Raw genomic sequence first — 20,259 nt, 5'->3', positions numbered from 1 at the left:
CAATTTCGTTTCAATGCTTTTATTTTCGCTAGTTATTTTCTAAAACTTACCAAATTGCACAGAAATGAGATTTTTTTTAATGATTTGAAAGAATAAGATCTGATAAAAACATTAAGTTGCTCATCATTCAATCTACATAATATTATAGATAAACAAAGTGGAACAATTTTCTTGTCAAACTGATCAGAATTTAAATTTATATTATTATAATGTAAATTCTTTAATAATTTAGAACATAGATAGGTTAATATTGTTTTCGTCGTAAATAATTCCAATATGTTCCAAATATTAGAATAGAGGTCATCCCAATCGCTTATGATCATTTTATTTCAATAGATGGCGACACAATCTGATAATGAATTAATGAAACTTATACATTATATATAAAATATAAGAAAGGATATTTTTTTGCGACATAAAAAAATGTGATATATTTTACAGTATTAAACAAAATTATTTACTGTTACTTTTTAATTTTTAAGATAGAATTTCATTTACTAATTATTTATACGTACATTCTAAAACTATTTTCTTTTACTTTTTACTTTCGATTAAATGAAATTCAAATTATAACCTACTTTTGAATAAAACTTGAAATTAATTACGCTAGCTGAATATTTAATTACATCTTTTTTGGTACTGCTTGAATGCATGATCTACTTTATTCAAATTTGTATGTCATAGTATAAAAATTGATAGATGAAAGGAACAAATATAAATACAAGTACACCTACAATATAATTTTATAAATATAAAAATGAATTATTGAATTCGACAAAATATATGTACGAAAATAATAAGGGATTCTTATTAAACCGTACACTTATATGATAATAATTTATTCAAGATGATGGTAGCCGCTAGAGCGGTTATACACTGAATACAAAGACGCGCTTTACAAACTACATAATCGAAACAAATAAACGATACAGAAAAAAGTTTGATAAAAAAAGTATTCTCCTCCTCGAATTATTCGAATAATACAAGGAGTGATATCGATGAAAAAGCGCGTCTGCACAGAATGTAAAAAAGAAATTAAAAAAAAAAAAAAAGATGGAATAGGAAAGAAAGACATAAACGCATAAAGTTAAGAAGCAGTACGAGAGCGAAGGGGACAATGATGAGGGGATGAATCGTAGGTAGTAAGTAGAGTAGAATAGAGAATAGGCGTTTAATTTTCGTCGACTTCTGCTTCCTGTTCCTCGTCGAATTCCGCATCTTCGTCTGCGGTGGCTTCTTGATATTGCTGATATTCCGAAACTAAATCGTTCATGTTTGATTCGGCCTCGGTGAATTCCATCTCGTCCATACCCTCGCCGGTGTACCAGTGAAGGAAAGCTTTCCTCCTGAACATAGCAGTGAACTGTTCGGAGATTCGTTTGAACAGCTCTTGAATAGCTGTCGAGTTGCCAATAAAGGTAGCGGACATCTTCAAACCGCGAGGTGGGATGTCGCAGACAGCTGTTTTTACGTTGTTCGGGATCCACTCGACGAAGTAAGAGCTGTTCTTGTTCTGAATATTGAGCATTTGCTCGTCGACTTCTTTCATCGACATTCTGCCACGGAAAATGGCTGCTACTGTGAGATACCTTCCGTGCCTAGGATCGCAGGCCGCCATCATATTCTTTGCATCGAACATCTGTTGAGTTAGCTCGGGTACAGAGAGAGCTCTGTATTGTTGACTGCCACGAGATGTGAGTGGTGCGAAACCTGGCATGAAGAAGTGAAGACGAGGGAACGGTACCATGTTTACAGCGAGTTTTCTCAAATCGGCGTTCAATTGACCAGGGAACCTCAGGCAAGTAGTAACACCAGACATCGTAAGAGAAACGAGATGGTTCAGATCACCATAGGTAGGCGTAGATAATTTCAGAGTGCGGAAGCAAATATCGTAAAGGGCCTCATTATCAATGCAGTAAGTTTCATCTGTATTTTCTACCAGTTGATGTACGGAAAGTGTTGCATTATATGGTTCTACGACGGTATCCGATACTTTAGGAGACGGTACGACGGAGTATGTATTCATGATTCTATCAGGATATTCTTCGCGAATTTTGGAGATGAGCAATGTTCCCATACCGGATCCGGTACCACCGCCCAAAGAGTGGGTCAATTGGAAACCTTGTAAGCAGTCACAGCTTTCGGCTTCTTTCCTGACTACATCGAGGACAGAGTCTACTAATTCGGCGCCTTCGGTATAATGACCTTTTGCCCAATTGTTACCAGCTCCAGACTGTCCAAATACGAAGTTATCTGGTCTAAATATTTGACCGAAAGGTCCCGAGCGAACAGAATCCATTGTGCCTGGCTCCAAATCGACGAGGATGGCACGTGGTACGTATTTTCCTCCAGATGCTTCATTATAGTATACGTTGATTCTTTCCAATTGAAGATCGGAGTCACCATGATAAGTACCGGTTGGGTCGATGCCATGCTCGTCACTGATGATTTCCCAAAACTATAATAAATAATAATTTATATTTTTAAAAAAATGTTTATACGATTTAATATTTCGTTTTAATTGATACGAGTGCGAATATTCGAAAAAAAAATCGTACTTGGTGCTAGTCAATGCTTTCTCCTCACCATTACCCTCGCATCCGTTTTCAGTCTTCCGTATTATCGACCGAGAGGAATAGTTCGATGACCTCACCAGTGAATAGCTCGTATGTAATTAGTTGTAATATAAGCATCCATTATGACAACAAGAATAGAAAATTTTTTTTTTATTTTTGATTATTTATATATAAAAATTTATAATAATAAATATGCATATTCATATGTACTTTTTTTTCATTTTTTTAAATCTATTTTTAACCAAATATTTTTAAACAAATATAAATTATTAAGATTAGCTATTTCACTCAAATTTTACGAGATAATAATTATTGTTCAATTATCGTCAATTTATTGTTTTATATACAAATGAATGCATATCGTAGCATACATACGAAGTACATATATAATGCATGGTACAATGCGCCTTCTCTATTAGTTAGCGCGCAACTGCACGTACCTCTCCATAGTTCAAAGACCTTATAGTATATTTCTGGAAATCGATGCGTTCTTAGAATACCATCTATTGAGTGTGATATAGCCATGAGATATCTTATTATCCAAATAGAAGTTTAACGGTCTTTCCAAAGAAGATAAGAAGTAATAATTTTAATTAGCTAATCAGTGTGCCGCATCGAATAATAGATAAAACGAATAGAAACATACATATAATATTACATTTCGTTTGTCTTATTTATTCAATAAGTAATTCTTTATTTAATATATCATTACTGTGATGTTCAAGAAGTATTTAATCCTAGGTCAGTAATGTTTACACATAACATCGTTTTAAAATATCTTATACCTCTTCTTTTTTTTTTTTAAACTATTGTCTAGCTTAAATAACTTCTATGTACACATTTTTACATAATTTCAATTTTATTGAACTATCTGATAATTAAAGTAACATTAATTCTAATCATAGCACGCCTACGAGATACTAGGATGCCCTATATAGAAACGATAGGTTTATTAGCCAGCATAATCATATATGACTATCGTTAGTAGGAAGTGAATACTGTCCAATCTTACTACCTCCCACCACACATTGTACATACGATATATGTACAATGTCGTAGCAACATGAGTCACCAATGTCATCGCTATATATAGAAATGATGACTGCAATGCCAATCTTGTCTAATTAACATAAAACACTACACTTGATTTTTGCATTTTACTCTCTCTCGACATTATATACAATCTATTATATTTATTCAATTTGTTAATTAAAATATTTATCAAAATAAAAATTGAAACAATATAATAAAAATCAATTCATAATCTATTAAATTATAGCCTATTTATCAATATCAAAAAAAATTAATAAAAAAAAAACTATATATTATTAATTCTTTTATAGAATTATTTTAATTGTAATAATTTTAATATTTTTAATATTTTTAAAAGAATAAAAAAAATTTTTTCGCGCCAGTAATTTAAAGAAATTCTTTGAAGTACGAATGATGTCTACACAAAATGGCGGACTAGAAATTTACATTCTGAAAAACGATCGATACTACATCTTGGTACTATATCCATATAGTTGTTACCAACGTAAAATAACCGGTCGAAGTAACGCGAAAGAAAATGGCGAAAGGATATCTTCTTTCTATATTTGGAAACGTTTCACCATACTACGTAACACAAGATGTCCTTGGATTACAAGATCCCTGAATGGATAATTGTAACTATTACTCAATCGTTCGATGATGGGTGAATTACGATAGAGTAATAATTTAAATAAAAAATTTGCATAAAATATTTTTGTCAAAGAATTAACAGCATAATATAAGATAGGAATGAATAATTTAGGAAGCGAACATTGACTCAATGAAGCAACCTTGAAAACTATGAGAGCGTAACTACATTGCATTACTTGCTATACGTACGCTATCCTCACAAGTCATTTGTTACGATAGTTATGTATATATAATGTGATCAGAAAATATAAATGTTTCCTTTCGCGAAATAAATTATTTATTGATTTATTTATTTGAATAAATTTCTAATTTTAATTTTAAAAAAAATAATTATTTTAAGATATCTTTAAAAAAAAATTAAATTCTATAAAAAGTGATATAAATATTAATAAATAATAAATATATGATTCAAAAAGATTAAAATAAACATGGAATTTGTGAAGAATCTAAAAGATTCAAGCAAATATATGTAATATATGTATATATGTAATATTCTAGAATGTTGATGAGAGAAAGAAGAGTAAGAAAGACAGGATCAATTGCGCGCGCAACTGCGCATTCGATTCCGTTGCTGCATCAACTAGTGTATCTCGACGCCGGAGATAGACCACGCCCTGCTCGGAGTTTAAAACATTTATGAATTTTTAAATAAATACAATTTCGAATACTTTTCCTTTTAAAAATTTAACAACATTCTCGATAAATAAATAAAAAAAAAATTGAAGAATATACATTTAATATTTAACAACAACACTTCGTTAGAAAACATGGGTCGATAGAAAAAAAAACCGTTAAGTACCAGCCGGCCGGCTTGGTTCTGTCGCCATGACAGGTCTTCGACCGAGCGAGGTTGCCATTTTTTCACATGCCAGCCGTACCACGTAGCTGAAGTATATAACACGGTCTTTCGTTGAAATCGATCGTTATAACATTTATAAAATTTGAATTATTTTCCATGTAAATAAGCTTTCGTAAATAATATACAAGAGAAAAACGTTCAAAAGATCGACATAAATTAAACAAATATGAATTTCTTTTTTTTTATTTTTTCCCAAATTCTTTTTTTCCATAAATTTTATATAAAAAATCTAAAATTACGAAATGGAAAAAGGACATTTGAGCACGTAACAGACACAATTCTATAAGGAACACTAACACCAAGTACGACGCCGAACAAAGAAGCGTTCATTTCCACGCGGTCGCGAATTCAATTATTTCGAACAGTTTTTAACACTTACCTTTGCGCCAATTTGGTTACCGCACTGGCCAGCTTGAATGTGGACGATTTCCCTCATGTTGCTCGGTAGTTTTCTGGACTTTTTCGAAGTATACTGCGATTATCGAACTAACGACGAGATACACGCTAACTCGTCACGAGAGCCCAGAAACGAATATGCCCTGGAAGCGGCGTCCGTTACAGATTTTCAAGCTTCGGCACGACCGCGGGGAGCGACGTGGGGAGATTCGAATAATGCTTGTGATTGGTCGGCGTCTAAGCCCCGCCACCTTTTCACCAGCCAACGTCAGCAGCGTTGCCAACTGCTCCGTGATTCTGCGCTCCAACTTTTGCGGATGTGACATCGTTGACAAAATTTCGATTCGGCAAAATTGCAGGCCAATGCTGTCGACCCACGAATTCAACTTTTTTTTTTGATATTCTTGAAATTTATCTCTTTATAATAACAATAATTCTAATGCAACAAATTTAATTATGATTTTTATTTTATTTTAATGATTAATCGATAATTAATGATTTCGAACATTCTTTTTCCAAATGTAAGTCAGTTAACCTATACATAATTTTTATATATACTAATAGAATTTAATTCCAATTAAAAACTTAAAAATTTAATAATCTGGTAAGTTTAATAGTAAATATATGATATCATTGTTGCCAAACTAAAAAAGATTAATTGACCTATTTAACAATTACATTGAAATATATAAGTACAGTACATTGTTTTCTAATTTTTATGGATTTTTTTAATTTAATAAAATTATAACTTATTAATTAAAATTTTTTTTTAATATATTTACGTTAAAATATAAAATTTTTTATTTTTTTTCTGTTTATAGAATATATATAAATATATGCTTATAATTAAGTTTAAAAATTATATCAACATATATATCTTCTCTACCCTTAGCTGGATGATGGGTGTGCCTTAAACCCACCCTGCTTGTTCGAAGTTGGCTGGGAGAAAAGTCGATACGTGAGTCACAGACGTACACACCCAAATATTGCGGATCTAATAAAAAATGCCTTTGAGACAATTGCCAGTGTAAAATATTTGAAAGTTTGCTTGGCAAAAAATTTTTTTTAAGTAATATTAATAAAACAAAATTATTTTCATTTTTCAATTTTTTTACAAACAATACTCATTATTGCATATTTAATTACAGGTATTAATTATCGATTTTGATCATCAATAATATTCCGTAGTATGCAAAAGTTTATAGCAAATAAATTTAAGATAGACAATAATAATACATGTTTGTGTGCATAGTTGTATGTAAAAGCAGCTTACAAGCAGGAGAAAAGAACGGAAGGCGAACGAGTGGCGACAGGAGAGCAGGTAGGGTGGGTTACGCGTTGCAACGCGTAAGCCAGTCTTCTCACCGTTACCATGTATGGATCACTCGCTCTTCGTTTCGAAGGAAAAAAATCAGCCATGATAGTGTACACGCCCGCGCATCTCAGTGTGTGTATATTCTTCTGCATGTACTTGGTTAAGCGTGCAAACACTGTTTCGCATTGATAGACACGAGTCGCAGTATGCAAACATAACGGACCTACCAATAACGGGGGATCATATTTATTATCAAGGTAAATTCTAACTAAAAGAAGCAAAATATATATATATATATATATATATATACATATATATATATATACATATACATATATATATATATGTATGTATGTATGTATGTATGTATGTATGTATGTATGTATGTATGTATGTATGTATGTATGTATGTATGTATATGTATATGTGTATATAAATCTTATATTATAATAGTATAATAGTATAATATATAAATCTTATACTATAATAGTTTTAAGCATTAGCACTTTTTTTTAATGAATTTTATAATCTATGCAAAAAATGCATTCTTAAGAATCGATTATCTTTTATTTGTTTTTTCTTCAGATATTAAAAGAAACAAAAATATAGTATACCTAATTATTAATGTAATATGCATATCCCAATATCCTATGTAACATGCATAGTAATGTATATTATAAATACGCTTGATACGCTTCAACGTGAAATGAAATGAAAGAAAGAAAATGAAGAAGGAAAATTTTGTTTGCAAAAAGGAGTTGTGTATCAATTGCGTGAATAAAAATTGATTACGTGTTACGAGGTCGATTCGAAAGAATAAGACCGATGCGACAATGCTCCACTCTTGATTGTCCTTCGTTAGTCGTACAATTACGAGTAGAAACGCTCGCTGACATCACGTCCAATTTAGATGAACCAAGAACGAGAAGTTCACGTACCAGTGTCGACGAAAAAGAGACTTCCGCATCGTTCCTATCTATCGTGATCAAAAATAATAGAATAATTAATGTCCAATTTGAACGATTACTTAGTCGTGGTTTACTATTATAAGCTTATTATAAGCCGATTTATGCTTTTGATTTCAGACATCCGTTGGATATTTTACAATCAGTTACAATCAGTTCGTCTCGTTTTTCTGAGATAATCATTTTTTCAATTTAAAGAATTAGAAAATAAATTGAAAAATGCATTTAAAGATATTTAATACCGAAATGTCGTATATAATAAGATTGAGTCACGAATAATTAATTGAATTTCGCTTTCATTGCTATCAAATATATATTATAAATCGGTAAAAAAGATACTAAAAAAAATCATCAATATATCTTTACAACAATTATTTTTTATTAATACTAATATTATATAATTAAATAATAATTAATAATTTTTGTTGATAATCTTAGAAATTCTGTAAATATTATGCTTCTCATATCTTATAGCTTTTAATAGTAAATCATAACAATAAATTGAAGAAATTTGAAATAAGATTTATTTTCATCGATTTATCTATTTGAGCATACAAACAAATAAGATAAGATAAGAAAAATATTAATTGTACATTTATGCATTCGAAGGTAGATACGATATTTTATATACATGTGAGAAGGGGTAATTATGAGTCACGATATTATTGAGCTTCCCGAACGTGCTTTCTTTTCTTTGTATAAAATTTTTCTATATATTTCGTTAATATATTTCGTAATTTTCGTTATTCATATTTTTTATAATCTTAAGATATTCTGTAAAAGCTTCTCGTATCTTGTAGCTTTTAATAGTAAATCATAACAATGAATTGAAGAAATTTGAAATAAGAATTATTTCCATCGATCTATCTATTTGAACATACAAATAAATAAGATAAGAAAAATATTAATTATTACATTTATGCATTCGAAGGTAGACTAATACTATCGATGATACAAACAACGGCGAATGAGGATAATTTGGAAGAACCGAGTCGGAACGACGCGACAGACGTACCAAACCTTGCCCCGCCTCAACTTTTATTGATCCCGAGGACGTCGTGCACGACAAACACGTCTAAATATTTCCGCAGCCGTATATTCGTGTCGACGTATCTCAATTACATAGAACTATCACTCTTGAAAGTAATATTTTTTTTTATAACTAAGATACGAAAATATTTTATAATATTTTATAATATTAATATTTTATATATATTTTATAGATTGTTTATTGCAAAAATATTCGAAATATCTCATCGCAAAGATTTTCATGCGAATACCAGTAGGGGTGGCCGAGTTGTATATCGAGGACAAGATTTTGACATACGACTACTTTCTCGAATGATCTTGTGATACGAGTCTGAAAACGAGTAACAACGGAGCCGCAAGTTGCCGTAAATGGTGTCGTTTTCTACTTTGGACAGAGTACGGATACATCGCGGCGAAGTCGTGGATCAAGGGAACCAACTCGATAACGGTAGCTTCGAAATCTGATTGTGAGTCACCCAGTTGTTCTTCTCGATCTCTCCTCCTATTCTCGTATGAATCCTGTTTTCTTTCCGTATTTCAATTTTTATCCTTATCTTATTTTTCTACTTCTCATTTTTCACATTTTTTTCGCTTTATTTTTTATTGTTTAAAGATTGTTTTCTATTAGGATTTTGATCATAGACCGGATAAAATTCACAGATATTAAACTTATCGTTATCGTAAACTATACATTACAAGAGATTAGAAGTAGAAATTTTTATATTGTTTAAATATTTAATATAATTTTTGTATTGTTTTAATAAAGTACAATTATCAATTAGAAAACTGAGAATATCCAATTCTGCGACCAGTCTGGTTATTGAGTAACACTTTACGGTGATATCATCGTAACACGATGTCGCATTTCCAAAACGGGAAAAACATTTATATATTCGGTTTTCGCTTGTATTTAGTTTTGTTTATAGAGTAACTTTATCTAATAATGTTCTCAATAAAATTTAATAAAATATATGATTCGCTTCATCGTTTTTTTTAAAAATATTTTCATCTTAGGTAGAATTTCACTCGAAAATGTTATTTTAAATGGTATTAAAATTTATCCTGTTCTTCCCAAAATTATTTAGAAGATGTTAGTAATATAACTCGTAAAATATTTATTGCGAAAAACGCGATAAAAGAAGGTAAAAAATAAGGAGAGGTTCACACGATCGAATCACGAAGCGGTATGTCCATGTTTGGATACGTCTACTGCATTTTATATGTCACGTTTTCTATCCATTTCCTTTCGTTGTTTGTAATTGATTGAACTTACGTAATATAATTTTTTAATATAATTTTGTACGTCTGAAAAAAAAAAAATAGAAATTTATTAAAAATATATTGGTGTTTATCTATTTGATAATCAAAACTCTTTTTAAAAATTGTTCATTTAATCATAGATTAAGTTTAACTTGCATATTATACAATTTTAATTAGTTAAAATTAATGGTAAAAATCTGTAGAGATCAGAGTAGAAGTATTCCATGAATATTTGTACGAGTATTCTCGACAAGCACAATAAGTGGCACAAGACCACTTTCTATCTGCATCCAGATAATGTCTCGATGTGAATCTTAAAGATTCATTTGATTCAAAGTTTTTTATTTTTATTTACTGTTGTTATTGAAACATATTTTTTGTTATTGAAGCAGAAAATAAAATCTGAAGAAAAATAAAATCTTAAATAAAATAATATATAAAATTATATATAATATATAATAATATAATATAATTCTACTAGTAAAGGATAAAGCATGTCTCATTGGTAAATTCCTGGCAAATGGTTCTTTGGGGCGTAGCCGAGACCAGGAACACGATCGATTTTCGTCCAAAGCGCATTGCAGGTATTTCGGATGGGCGGTTCTTGACGTTCGTAGTGAATTGTATTAATGTGTATTTTAATCGTCTAGATGCTTTTTAGAATGCGAATTTTATTTTTCTCCTCATATTAATTATATTGTGATTCTTACTTCGTTTAATAATTCAATCGTTAGTTACAATATAATATATATATTAAAAATTACGAATTCGAAAGATTGATTTTCAATTCAAAAGACGGAAACGTTATTTGGAAGCGTCTTTTGCCGAAAGAGGTAAGCTTATGGAAAACCTTCATCGCCCACGTGATTTTATAGTTCCTTTCTCTGACTTGATTTCTGTGCCGGTTATCCCACGTGTGTCCTCTATGCTGTGTCAGCATAGTGTAAGATAAATGGTGTTCAAAGATTTAAAAAAAAAAAAGTTTTTTCTAATGTCTATGAATGTCTATGATTATAAGGATAAATATTAAAAAAAAAATACTTCTTAAAAATTCTTCTACTATTATTTCTAAAAGTTTATCACAATATATATATATATATATATAATTATTTATATAATATAATATAAAAATATAACATATTTATGTATAATAATTATATTGTAGAAAGAGATTTATTATATATTTTCAATTATTCAATTAAGAATTTGGTAACGATATTATTGAATTCTTCTGAATATCGTAAATGTAAATTATGTGCACCTTTTTCGAAAATCTTTATCCTAAAAGAATTTTTTATTTAATATTGATTGAATATTTGATTGTAAAATCGATTATATTATACTCACTTCGATCCAACAATGTGATTTTTCAAGTAATTTGCATGTTCAATGAGTACCATCGAATCTTTGTTTCCTTGAACGATTAAACTAGGACACTTAATCTTCTTTAGCGATTCTTTGCACAAATCATTGTTTTGTTTCTCGCAAATTCTCAAAATAGACTCTACCCAATCAAATGATATCTTTTGTAAATATTCTTTTCCGTAAATTTTTATTAGTGGTTGTTTCATTTTTTCAGACCAATTATCGATAGTTCCGTATTCTATTAATATACAAATAAATAAATAGCTAAATAATCAAAAATTATTGAAATCAAAATAAAAGAACAAACTTTTATAAATTTCTTTTTCTTCTGGTGTTACATAAGCGTTTGCAGCAAGAGCAACCATTTTTTGTACATTATCGGGAAACATTGAAGCGAGCAGTAAAGAAGTAGTACCACCGTCACTCCATCCTATCAATGAAAATTTTGTGTAACCTAAAGCTTTCATTAAATCACATGCCCAAATGGCATCACGTTGAAAAAAATCATCCGGATATGTCCTATCGGGTGGTCTTGATTTTCCATAACCTGGAGGATCCCATGCTATTATAGTGAATTTTTCTTTATCAAGTCCCTCTATTTGTGGTTTAAAATCTGTCCAAATCGTACCTAATGATATGATGATATTGTAATTACAATAATTTAACATTTTTTTAAATAAGAATATATCTTTTATATTAGATAGTTTAAAAATTTTTATGATAGAATAAAAATTTGTTAATATTGTTATACTCAATATCTATTGTAAATTATTATAAATATATATACATAATAAAGATATTATTTCATTCGAATATTAAAATTAATTGTGTATCATTATACGATTATACAGTTATATTTTCAATAATCAACTTTCCTAGATAGCAGCACTTTCATTAATTTATGTATATACATATATATAACACAATTGTGATTGTAACGTTACATCAAACGTGATCATTTCTTCATTAACTTGCTTACCTGCGACACCAGGTAAAAGCAAAACTGGATGGCCAGTTCCAATTTTCAGGTAATTGATATTTACTCCATTAATATTAATTTTTTTCTCCTAAAAAAAAATATATAATATATAAGTATATATAAAATATATAAATTAAATATTATTATCTTTACAATTATAATGATATTACCTGTGAAATATAATCTTTCATTGTCGAAAAGAGGCGTGTATTCCATGAGAAAAAATTAACAATATATGTTCGTCGAAAATTATTCACAAAATTTCCGTATAATTTTACTAACATGGCTGACAACTTTAATACAATAATCAATGACAAACTTATTTTACTTTTACTTTTTACTTTTATTAACAACTTATTTCTAATTTATATATATATATATACACTTATTTCTAATTTATATATTCAAAATGTTACTCTTTATCTTTAAAGAATTGATGAATATGAAATAGGAAATATTTATTATTAATGTCATAAAGTAAAACAAGATGATGACGACATCATTCTATCTTATCGCTATTTTTGCATTCTATTTTTTGAAAAGAAATTGATAATATTTTGAATATAAATCTGATGACATCTTATTATGTATTGAGAAAAATTTAATTTTCTTTAAATATTTTCAATTAATTCAGTATATAATATTACAAAATTTTTTTATAAATTTTAAATCGATAATATTTATTAAAATTTTATGATATTTGAACAAAATTTTATTATTATTTATTTATTTTATAGATATTCATTTATAATATGAAAAAATTTTCATATTGTAAATATTTTTTTGTAAACATTCTATTTCAAAACAACTATAATTAAGTAGAATTAATTTGTTATTTTTTCAATTATATATTGAAATTTAATTTCTATAAAGAATTTTCCAATTTAAATTTTTATGTTATATCGTATTTATCAAGTCGTTTATCGGAAAAATATCTATTATATCGAAATAAATGTGTCAATAGATTAAATGAAATTTTAAATCTACAAAAAATATTTCTATTCAATAAATTAAACAAGGTATATGAAAATATAATAAATTTTATAACAATAATGTTTAAAATATTTATTTTTTAAATATACAATAATCAATGACGTAACGTCGATGGTCACTGTAACTTGTATGAATGGAAAATATTAAAATATATCCAAAATCAATATATATATATATATATATATATATTATATATATTATTAAGAATAAAAATAAATAAAATTTTTTGATAGAAGTTGACGATATAAAAATGTTTAATCTGCATATACAGTCTTAAAAGCATGATACAAATTTCTATACATCTTTAAGACAGACTGACGAAATTATGTAACAGACATGATTGTGATGAACAATATAAAAGATATTTGTATGTTGTTTTGCATGACACAGCATACAAGTGCAAAAGATAATAGAAGATTAAATTTTCAATAACAAAGTACATAAATTCAGTGCAGTTTGTTTTTCTATATCCTATTCTTAATTGTAACATTCATAGAAATAAAAATAATGAACAAGATCATTATAAAAATGCACTTATCATGAATCTTGCTGGTCACCATTTAGAGCTCTATGATATTCTTCTGTTAAATGTTTTTTATATTTAGTTTGATCACTCCATAGTTTTGCTGCTTGTGGATTGAGGGGACTCTCATTGTTAGGTTCTAAAAAAAAATAATATTTATATTTTTTTATTCTTATCAGTATATTCTACAACATTAAATATAATATTACTCACCACTAAGAAGAGATTGTATAGATAATAATATGGTACGCACATCATATAAAGCACTCCATTTATCTTTTAATATGTCCAAACAAATATTACCTACAGCATCCACATTTGGATGAAAACAAGGAGTAGCAAAACGTACAATTGGAGCACTATATGGGTAACTATGTGGAAATTCTAAAGTTAATTTATATGTAAGACCAGCATAAACCTGTAATAATAAACAAAATAAATGTTAAAATAAATATTATTTTTTGTGTTTATCAATATTTTAATTATGATAATAAAAATATTACTGTATCCTGTGGTCCTATAATAGTTCCTATCCATTTGAATAAATTTTCTCCATCTGGAAAGGCAGAAACACCTTTCTCTGTACTCATCATTAAAACCATTAGCTCCTTTTGCAATCTATTATACAACATATATTTATTTTTACTAATATCACAAAAAAAATAAATTATAAGTAAATCTACTATAGAATATGATTACAATTATGGATATTTGCACACAATTTAAGAATGCATTATTATTATATTATTTATCCAAACATTGTGAGTAGGTTATGTATTTTAGTATAGTTGTTATAATACAATACATTCATTATATGAAATTTGAAAGGAAAAAATAAAAAATATAAAATAATAATAAACAGTAAAGTAGAAGTAAATAAATATACATGTAAAAAGATCAATCGATAATGTATATATTAAATGTTTGATAAAGTTGGCGTACCGTTTACTAACTGCATGGTTATCTTTTGGTATATTCTGTTTTTCTTCTGCAGCTTTACTTGGAGCATTTTGAGATGAATAGAATGGATTTATATTTTGTGCCATTCCGAATCGAAAGACACACGTGATTCTTAGAATTATTATTTTTCGCACGAAATTTCCGAAGCTTCGGTTTGAGATACAACAGTCACTGTGGAAATTTGAATGCTGGATCTTCTACCAACCGTCTTGAAAACATTTGACTTCAAACAGCTGTTGAAGGTGAAGCGTTTAGTTTGTTTAAGATGTTTAGTTTAATGAAAAATTCGATTATATAAAATTATATTAAAAAAATGTGTTAAATATATTTGTTAAAACATTATTTTCTTTAATTAAATGTTGAAACAATGATTGTAAATTATATATAGACAAAATGATAAAGTTATTGTCAATCGTCGACGAGCATGAACATTTTTAATAGTATTAAATTTAATATATCATATTGACGTTGAATTAATTTATAAGAAGAATGAAAGAATGAAATGTGTACTTTTTAAAACACAATTTATAAATTAACTATAACGTTATTGCGTTACCTAATCATTTATAAATTTGTTATTAATTGACAACTATTTATTAGTTGTTTTCTTACAATTAAAGTTAAAATTATTTCATTACAATCAATATTGTGAATGTAATAAAGAGTCATAAAATTGAAATGTACAATAGATATCATAAATTTTTGTAAAAAAACAATGTGAATAAATATGTGATATATGATAAAAAATATATATATACATATATAATAATATGATAGAAAAGTAGAGTGATAGAAAGATATGTTATCATTAAAACTGTATTTGGATGAATATCGTAATTAATTGATATAAGATTAAAAAAAAAAAATGACAACAGCTCAAGGCACACCAGAGTCAGATACTGGAAGTTTTGAATGTTTTCAAAACTATACAGCACCAGAGGTATTTATACAAGGTTTGGCTGGAATTGTTGATCAACAAGATGTAGAATCTATGATAAGAGCTCAAAAACAAATGTAAGAATAATTTTTTATTTATTTTTTCAAATATTTCATTCATAAATTTCCTATTGCATCATGAATGAATCTTTTATTTTGTAGGTTGCAAAGATTTGAAAAGACCAACGAAATGTTAACTAATTGCAATCAATTGTCAATTAATAGATTGAAAACTGCTGGCAATGAATTTAAAAAACATACAGCACTTTTGGTGGAAATGAAAAGAGATTTAGATTATATTTTCAAAAGAATTCGTATTGTAAAAAATAAACTAAGCCAACAATATCCTCAAGCGTTTAATGGTAAATATATATGCAAATTGTTTAAAAAATATGAAAATTAATTTATTCTAAATATTTTTTTATAAATATAGAAGCTGTTAGAAGCAGTTTAGCAGAAGAAGTAATCGTTGAAGATGTAGATTGTTCTGTAAAACCGCTCGAACCTGAAATTGTTCCATTACCGAGTGTTACTCATACTGATATGGATCGAGATCCAGATTCTGATGGTAACCAAACTTGCAGTACAAGTAATCGTATCACCATACAATAAATTCACTTAAATTGTGACAAATTGTGACAAATTGTTCATTGTTAAAGCAGTATGATGTTTCTATTTTTTTTATTCTATTTTTCTTTTCTTAATTTTTTATCAAAAAATCATCGTCGAACTTAACAAAATATTTATAATGTGTTTGTACAATCATTTTTTTTAATATTCTTGTTTTTTTTGACTAAAATTTATCTCGTAGTGGGAATTATGGATAAATGAATGAATGAAATACAATAATAATTATATACAGGATATTCTTTCAAGTAAAAGTTTTCAACAATGTTAATCCTTTTTGATAATTAAGTAAATTGTAATGCAAAATTGAACAGTAGAGGATGATCAGTTGATCAATAATATATTCTTAATTATTAAACCATTTATAAGTAAGTTTTTCATATGTCGCATTTGTTTTGTAGCGACTTGTATACCGAATTGAATTATATATATGTATAATATATAAAGTTAATGAAGTTTATGTAAATTTGAAAAAACGTGAAAAATAATCGTAAAACGAAAAAATATCGTAAACAATACATATATCTTTTTGTCAAACGATTCGTCGCAATGCTATGACAAATATTAAGCGATTAGTCATTGTCTTTTGGTAGAAAAGTAAAAATTAAGATTTTTCTGGTCGTTGTTAACTTCGTACAATGTACATGTTATAGCCATAGTATATCATAGATCTTTTTTTAAAACGCAACAAAAATGAATTAATGAAGGAATTTTAGATGATTTAAAAAAATCTGAAACAAAAAGTTGAAAGTTGAACAGTAGTACATTATGGCTGTAACATAAGAATCACTGTAATAAAATGAATTTTAGAAATAGTACAAAAGAGGAAAAAAAATACAGACATCTTATATTTCGATTTCGATAGATGTAATTTACTTGGATTTACTTCCCACTCGTTAGGACATTCAATTGTTTCCTTTCCCGAATACAATTGCACGAACGACACTAATAACGACTTCAATTATTGATGTACAGTGCCGGTTGAGGAGTTTCAATTCGCAAAGCTGCGGAAACGACGAATAAAGAGCAACGATAGTTCATCAACGGAGAGCAACAACGATCAAAGTAACGCTGATACTTCGTCCTGCACGTCTGATACTGGTTAAAGAGTTCCTTCCAGTTATAGAATCGGAAGACTACGAAAAAGAAGAATTTAAAAAAAAAAAAAAAAAAAGAGTAAAATAAAAAAAAGATTAAAACAAAAGTTGAAATTTTATATGCTGACGTTATCGCGAAAATTGTTAGCCGACAATAACGTTTTAGTTGGATCGGTAGCAAACGGTTATAAAAACTTGAAAATTTTTTTGATTATATATGCATACTTTCACGTACAAAAATAGATGTACGCGTATCTTTGTAAATTGCAAATCTGTGAATTCTGTCAGTATCGAGTAACGCTATAATAAAGCATTGTTTGTACACTGTAGAAGAGTCGATCATTTCGTAGCGGTAAGTACGAAAGTGAATTTCCAAGATCGTAACGGGTAAAATTCGTAATGAAAATATTTCCTCGGTAAAATGAAATACTCTGTAACATATTCTAGCATTATCGATTTTACCGATGCGATTTGTAGTTTCCGTTAAAACAGAGAGATGTCGGTAAAGATACGAACGGTAAACAAAGTTTTGAAGTGGCGCGCGATTGTTGCGAGCGTTAACACATTGAGTTAGTTTATGCAGATTATATAATTATAAACTATTGTACGTAATTATTAAAGGTAGAAAAAGTAATCAGGATGTCTGAAAGAGATTGATAAAATGAACATAAACAAGAGGAAAAAAAATATAACGCACCCAGATGCGGGACAATGAGGGAGAAGCTTAAATAATTCATAAAACGAGATAATTTCTTGAAAATTGAAGCGATTGCAAAAAAAAAATTGGATTCGTTCATATCAATTTTCCAATATTATTTTATTATTAGGTAATTATCTCTTTTTTTTTCGCGAAATTTCTTTTTTATTCGTATCTTCAAGGAAAATTGAAAAATTTTTCAAAATCGTTTGTTGTTCCTCCTCTGAACATATTTTTTTGAGAAACGATTTCGATTCTGCTTTCTACCAAGGATGGTTTGTACTATACACACACGTCAACTACTGTGCACGTATATACACAGAAGGCACAGCATTCTCCGCGTGGAAGACGCCAGCCATCGCGATGCCAGAAACCAGCTGCGCCTCAGCTGTTTTCTATCCGTTTCATCTTTTCTCTCTTTTTCTTGTCCGCTCTCTCCTTTCTCTCTCTTTCTCTTTCTATCTCTATCCACCGCCGAGGACATTTGAAAATTCGGAAATAATATTTCGTAGATTTTTCGAGCATTAGTTTTTCAATTACGCGATATCAAAACTAATCTCTCTATTAATACAAATTCGACTAATCGAATAACAAATAGAAAATTGTTCGAGAGTTTTAAAGACGATTAATCGATTTTTTACATAATAAAATTTCAGTGGATCACATCACGTTTGATTCGTCCAATCATTGAGCAAACAAATGGAAGATGTTTCAGCGTATAGAATAGGTGAATCGATGCGCTCGTATCAGAGAGGAAGAGGAAGCTAAGTCTCTTAGGGCAAAACGAGGAAACAGCTGTTTAATTTTATCCGACTCACCTGTTTCATTCGATAGACAGCTTCGAATTTTTTCTCTCTTTTTTTTCCTTTTTCTCGCGGCACCACGTGTAACGGGATACATGTTTCTCGTCGACGAGAAACAGGACGAAGACAATTATCTAATTATCGCGGGAATGAATTACTTTGAATCTGTTCAAAGCTTTGGATGTTGGAAAACGAGGTGAAAAGGGGAGGAGGAAAATAAAGCAATTCGAAAAGCGCGATAGGCCTTTTGAAAAATTTTGGAGGCGTGACACGTTCAGGCGCACTTGGAGGCGCTCTGTTGTCGAGATCTGTTGTATACGTGTATTCGATCTCTGTGACACGGACACAACGGAATCCGTTTTTCAGCGGTGCAAAGTAATACAAAAGCACGGGATATACCCGTTAACTCGATGAAGGGTGTCAGAAACAGTGGTCCAGATCGAACGTTTCCAAGAGCGCCGACGATCCGAAGAACGACGACACCGAGGAGGAGGAACGACTACGCGAGGGAAAACTAAACGGATGGAGGAGAAAGTTGGAGAAGTTAAAAAAAAAGGGAAAAAAAAAAAAAAAAAAGTTAGCCAACTATCATTCGCACGCCCATTTCCACGCGCGATCGATCTTGCGGATCGAGTTGCAAATCTCGCTTGTACGAGTCGAAAGGATCCGATCGTCGATCGAGCAACAAACGTGGTTGCGCGTTTTTCCGCACCGTACGAAAATGCTGTAAAATCGGCTGACGCGGTTTCTCCCTCGCGAAAGGAGTGACTTCGTGCTATTGACATCCGCTCTTCGTGGTATCGACATCTCGGTACAAGGCAGCCTGTGCCGGGAGCACGATTTTGCGTCACTTCCACGGTGTGGTGGGATGAGGAGAGGGAACGCGAGAGAAAGAGAGTGCGAGAAAGGGGGATGAGGAAGCGAAGAGGGCGGATAAACGGGGAGAGGGAAAGAGAGAGAGAGAGAGAGAGAGAGAGAGAGAGAGAGAGAGAGAGAGAGAGAGAAATTCGTGCGACGAGTCAGGTCGGTATAATTTTCACAAGCGCGAAAATTACTCGGATCAGGGCCGATAAGTCGTAAATTACGAGTGAGCACGTAGGTACCTGCGTTTCGATCAACGTGTAAAACGTAGCTTTCGTTTGCCTGCAAATGACGGCATCACCCGTTCAAACTTACGATTACCCGTCGGACAAATT

At 29.7% G+C, this 20,259-nt stretch overlaps 4 protein-coding genes and 1 long non-coding RNA gene across 5 annotated transcripts; 2 read left to right on the top strand and 3 right to left on the bottom strand.

Moving 5' to 3' along the window:
* Positions 1 to 1,055: 1,055 nt before the first annotated feature.
* Positions 1,056 to 5,653, bottom strand: LOC122719767 (tubulin beta-1 chain). Its single transcript, XM_043945910.1, has 2 exons — positions 5,498 to 5,653; positions 1,056 to 2,458 (listed from the first exon to the last, which is right to left on the bottom strand). Exons 1-2 carry the CDS (start codon positions 5,552 to 5,554, stop codon positions 1,172 to 1,174), a joined length of 1,344 nt encoding a protein of 447 aa, XP_043801845.1. The 5' UTR covers positions 5,555 to 5,653; the 3' UTR covers positions 1,056 to 1,171.
* A 1,208-nt stretch (positions 5,654 to 6,861) lies between these two features.
* Positions 6,862 to 11,171, top strand: LOC122719796. The gene is made up of 3 exons (XR_006347684.1): positions 6,862 to 7,086; positions 8,726 to 8,937; positions 9,018 to 11,171. It is a non-coding gene; the product is annotated as an uncharacterized LOC122719796 (long non-coding RNA).
* Positions 11,172 to 11,273: 102 nt separating this feature from the next.
* Positions 11,274 to 12,836, bottom strand: LOC122719782 (valacyclovir hydrolase). The gene is made up of 5 exons (XM_043945931.1): positions 12,598 to 12,836; positions 12,428 to 12,515; positions 11,756 to 12,076; positions 11,431 to 11,686; positions 11,274 to 11,364 (listed from the first exon to the last, which is right to left on the bottom strand). Exons 1-5 carry the CDS (start codon positions 12,709 to 12,711, stop codon positions 11,274 to 11,276), a joined length of 870 nt encoding a protein of 289 aa, XP_043801866.1. The 5' UTR covers positions 12,712 to 12,836.
* Positions 12,837 to 13,656: 820 nt separating this feature from the next.
* On the bottom strand, positions 13,657 to 15,127 carry LOC122719791 (ubiquitin-conjugating enzyme E2 C). Its single transcript, XM_043945945.1, has 4 exons — positions 14,886 to 15,127; positions 14,447 to 14,561; positions 14,157 to 14,361; positions 13,657 to 14,082 (listed from the first exon to the last, which is right to left on the bottom strand). Exons 1-4 carry the CDS (start codon positions 14,987 to 14,989, stop codon positions 13,958 to 13,960), a joined length of 549 nt encoding a protein of 182 aa, XP_043801880.1. The 5' UTR covers positions 14,990 to 15,127; the 3' UTR covers positions 13,657 to 13,957.
* Positions 15,128 to 15,548: 421 nt separating this feature from the next.
* Positions 15,549 to 17,892, top strand: LOC122719789 (kxDL motif-containing protein CG10681). Its single transcript, XM_043945942.1, has 4 exons — positions 15,549 to 15,917; positions 16,002 to 16,201; positions 16,273 to 16,407; positions 17,442 to 17,892. Exons 1-4 carry the CDS (start codon positions 15,769 to 15,771, stop codon positions 17,570 to 17,572), a joined length of 615 nt encoding a protein of 204 aa, XP_043801877.1. The 5' UTR covers positions 15,549 to 15,768; the 3' UTR covers positions 17,573 to 17,892.
* Positions 17,893 to 20,259: the final 2,367 nt, after the last annotated feature.

Source organism: Apis laboriosa, unplaced genomic scaffold (assembly GCF_014066325.1).
Source record: "Apis laboriosa isolate Shangri-la unplaced genomic scaffold, ASM1406632v1 scaffold9_cov152, whole genome shotgun sequence".
Classification (NCBI taxonomy): Eukaryota; Metazoa; Arthropoda; class Insecta; order Hymenoptera; family Apidae; genus Apis; species Apis laboriosa.
Note: the sequence above shows the minus strand (reverse complement) of the source record. Positions and strands in the feature narration are given on the sequence as shown.

Excerpts from the sequence above, each read along its gene's own strand:
- LOC122719791 (XM_043945945.1), bottom strand. The coding sequence starts at position 14,989 with ATGGCACAAAATATAAATCCATTCTATTCATCTCAAAATGCTCCAAGT. Across the intron at positions 14,562-14,885 it reads AACCATGCAGTTAGTAAACG|ATTGCAAAAGGAGCTAATGG; the intron begins GTACGCCAACTT and ends GTTGTATAATAG. Across the intron at positions 14,362-14,446 it reads TTATAGGACCACAGGATACA|GTTTATGCTGGTCTTACATA; the intron begins GTAATATTTTTA and ends TTATTATTACAG.
- LOC122719789 (XM_043945942.1), top strand. The coding sequence starts at position 15,769 with ATGACAACAGCTCAAGGCACACCAGAGTCAGATACTGGAAGTTTTGAA. Across the intron at positions 15,918-16,001 it reads ATAAGAGCTCAAAAACAAAT|GTTGCAAAGATTTGAAAAGA; the intron begins GTAAGAATAATT and ends TTTATTTTGTAG. Across the intron at positions 16,202-16,272 it reads ATATCCTCAAGCGTTTAATG|AAGCTGTTAGAAGCAGTTTA; the intron begins GTAAATATATAT and ends TTATAAATATAG.
- LOC122719767 (XM_043945910.1), bottom strand. The coding sequence starts at position 5,554 with ATGAGGGAAATCGTCCACATTCAAGCTGGCCAGTGCGGTAACCAAATT. Across the intron at positions 2,459-5,497 it reads GTAACCAAATTGGCGCAAAG|TTTTGGGAAATCATCAGTGA; the intron begins GTAAGTGTTAAA and ends TATTTATTATAG.
- LOC122719782 (XM_043945931.1), bottom strand. The coding sequence starts at position 12,711 with ATGTTAGTAAAATTATACGGAAATTTTGTGAATAATTTTCGACGAACA. Across the intron at positions 12,077-12,427 it reads GCTTTTACCTGGTGTCGCAG|GTACGATTTGGACAGATTTT; the intron begins GTAAGCAAGTTA and ends TCATATCATTAG. Across the intron at positions 11,365-11,430 it reads AATCACATTGTTGGATCGAA|GATAAAGATTTTCGAAAAAG; the intron begins GTGAGTATAATA and ends AAATTCTTTTAG.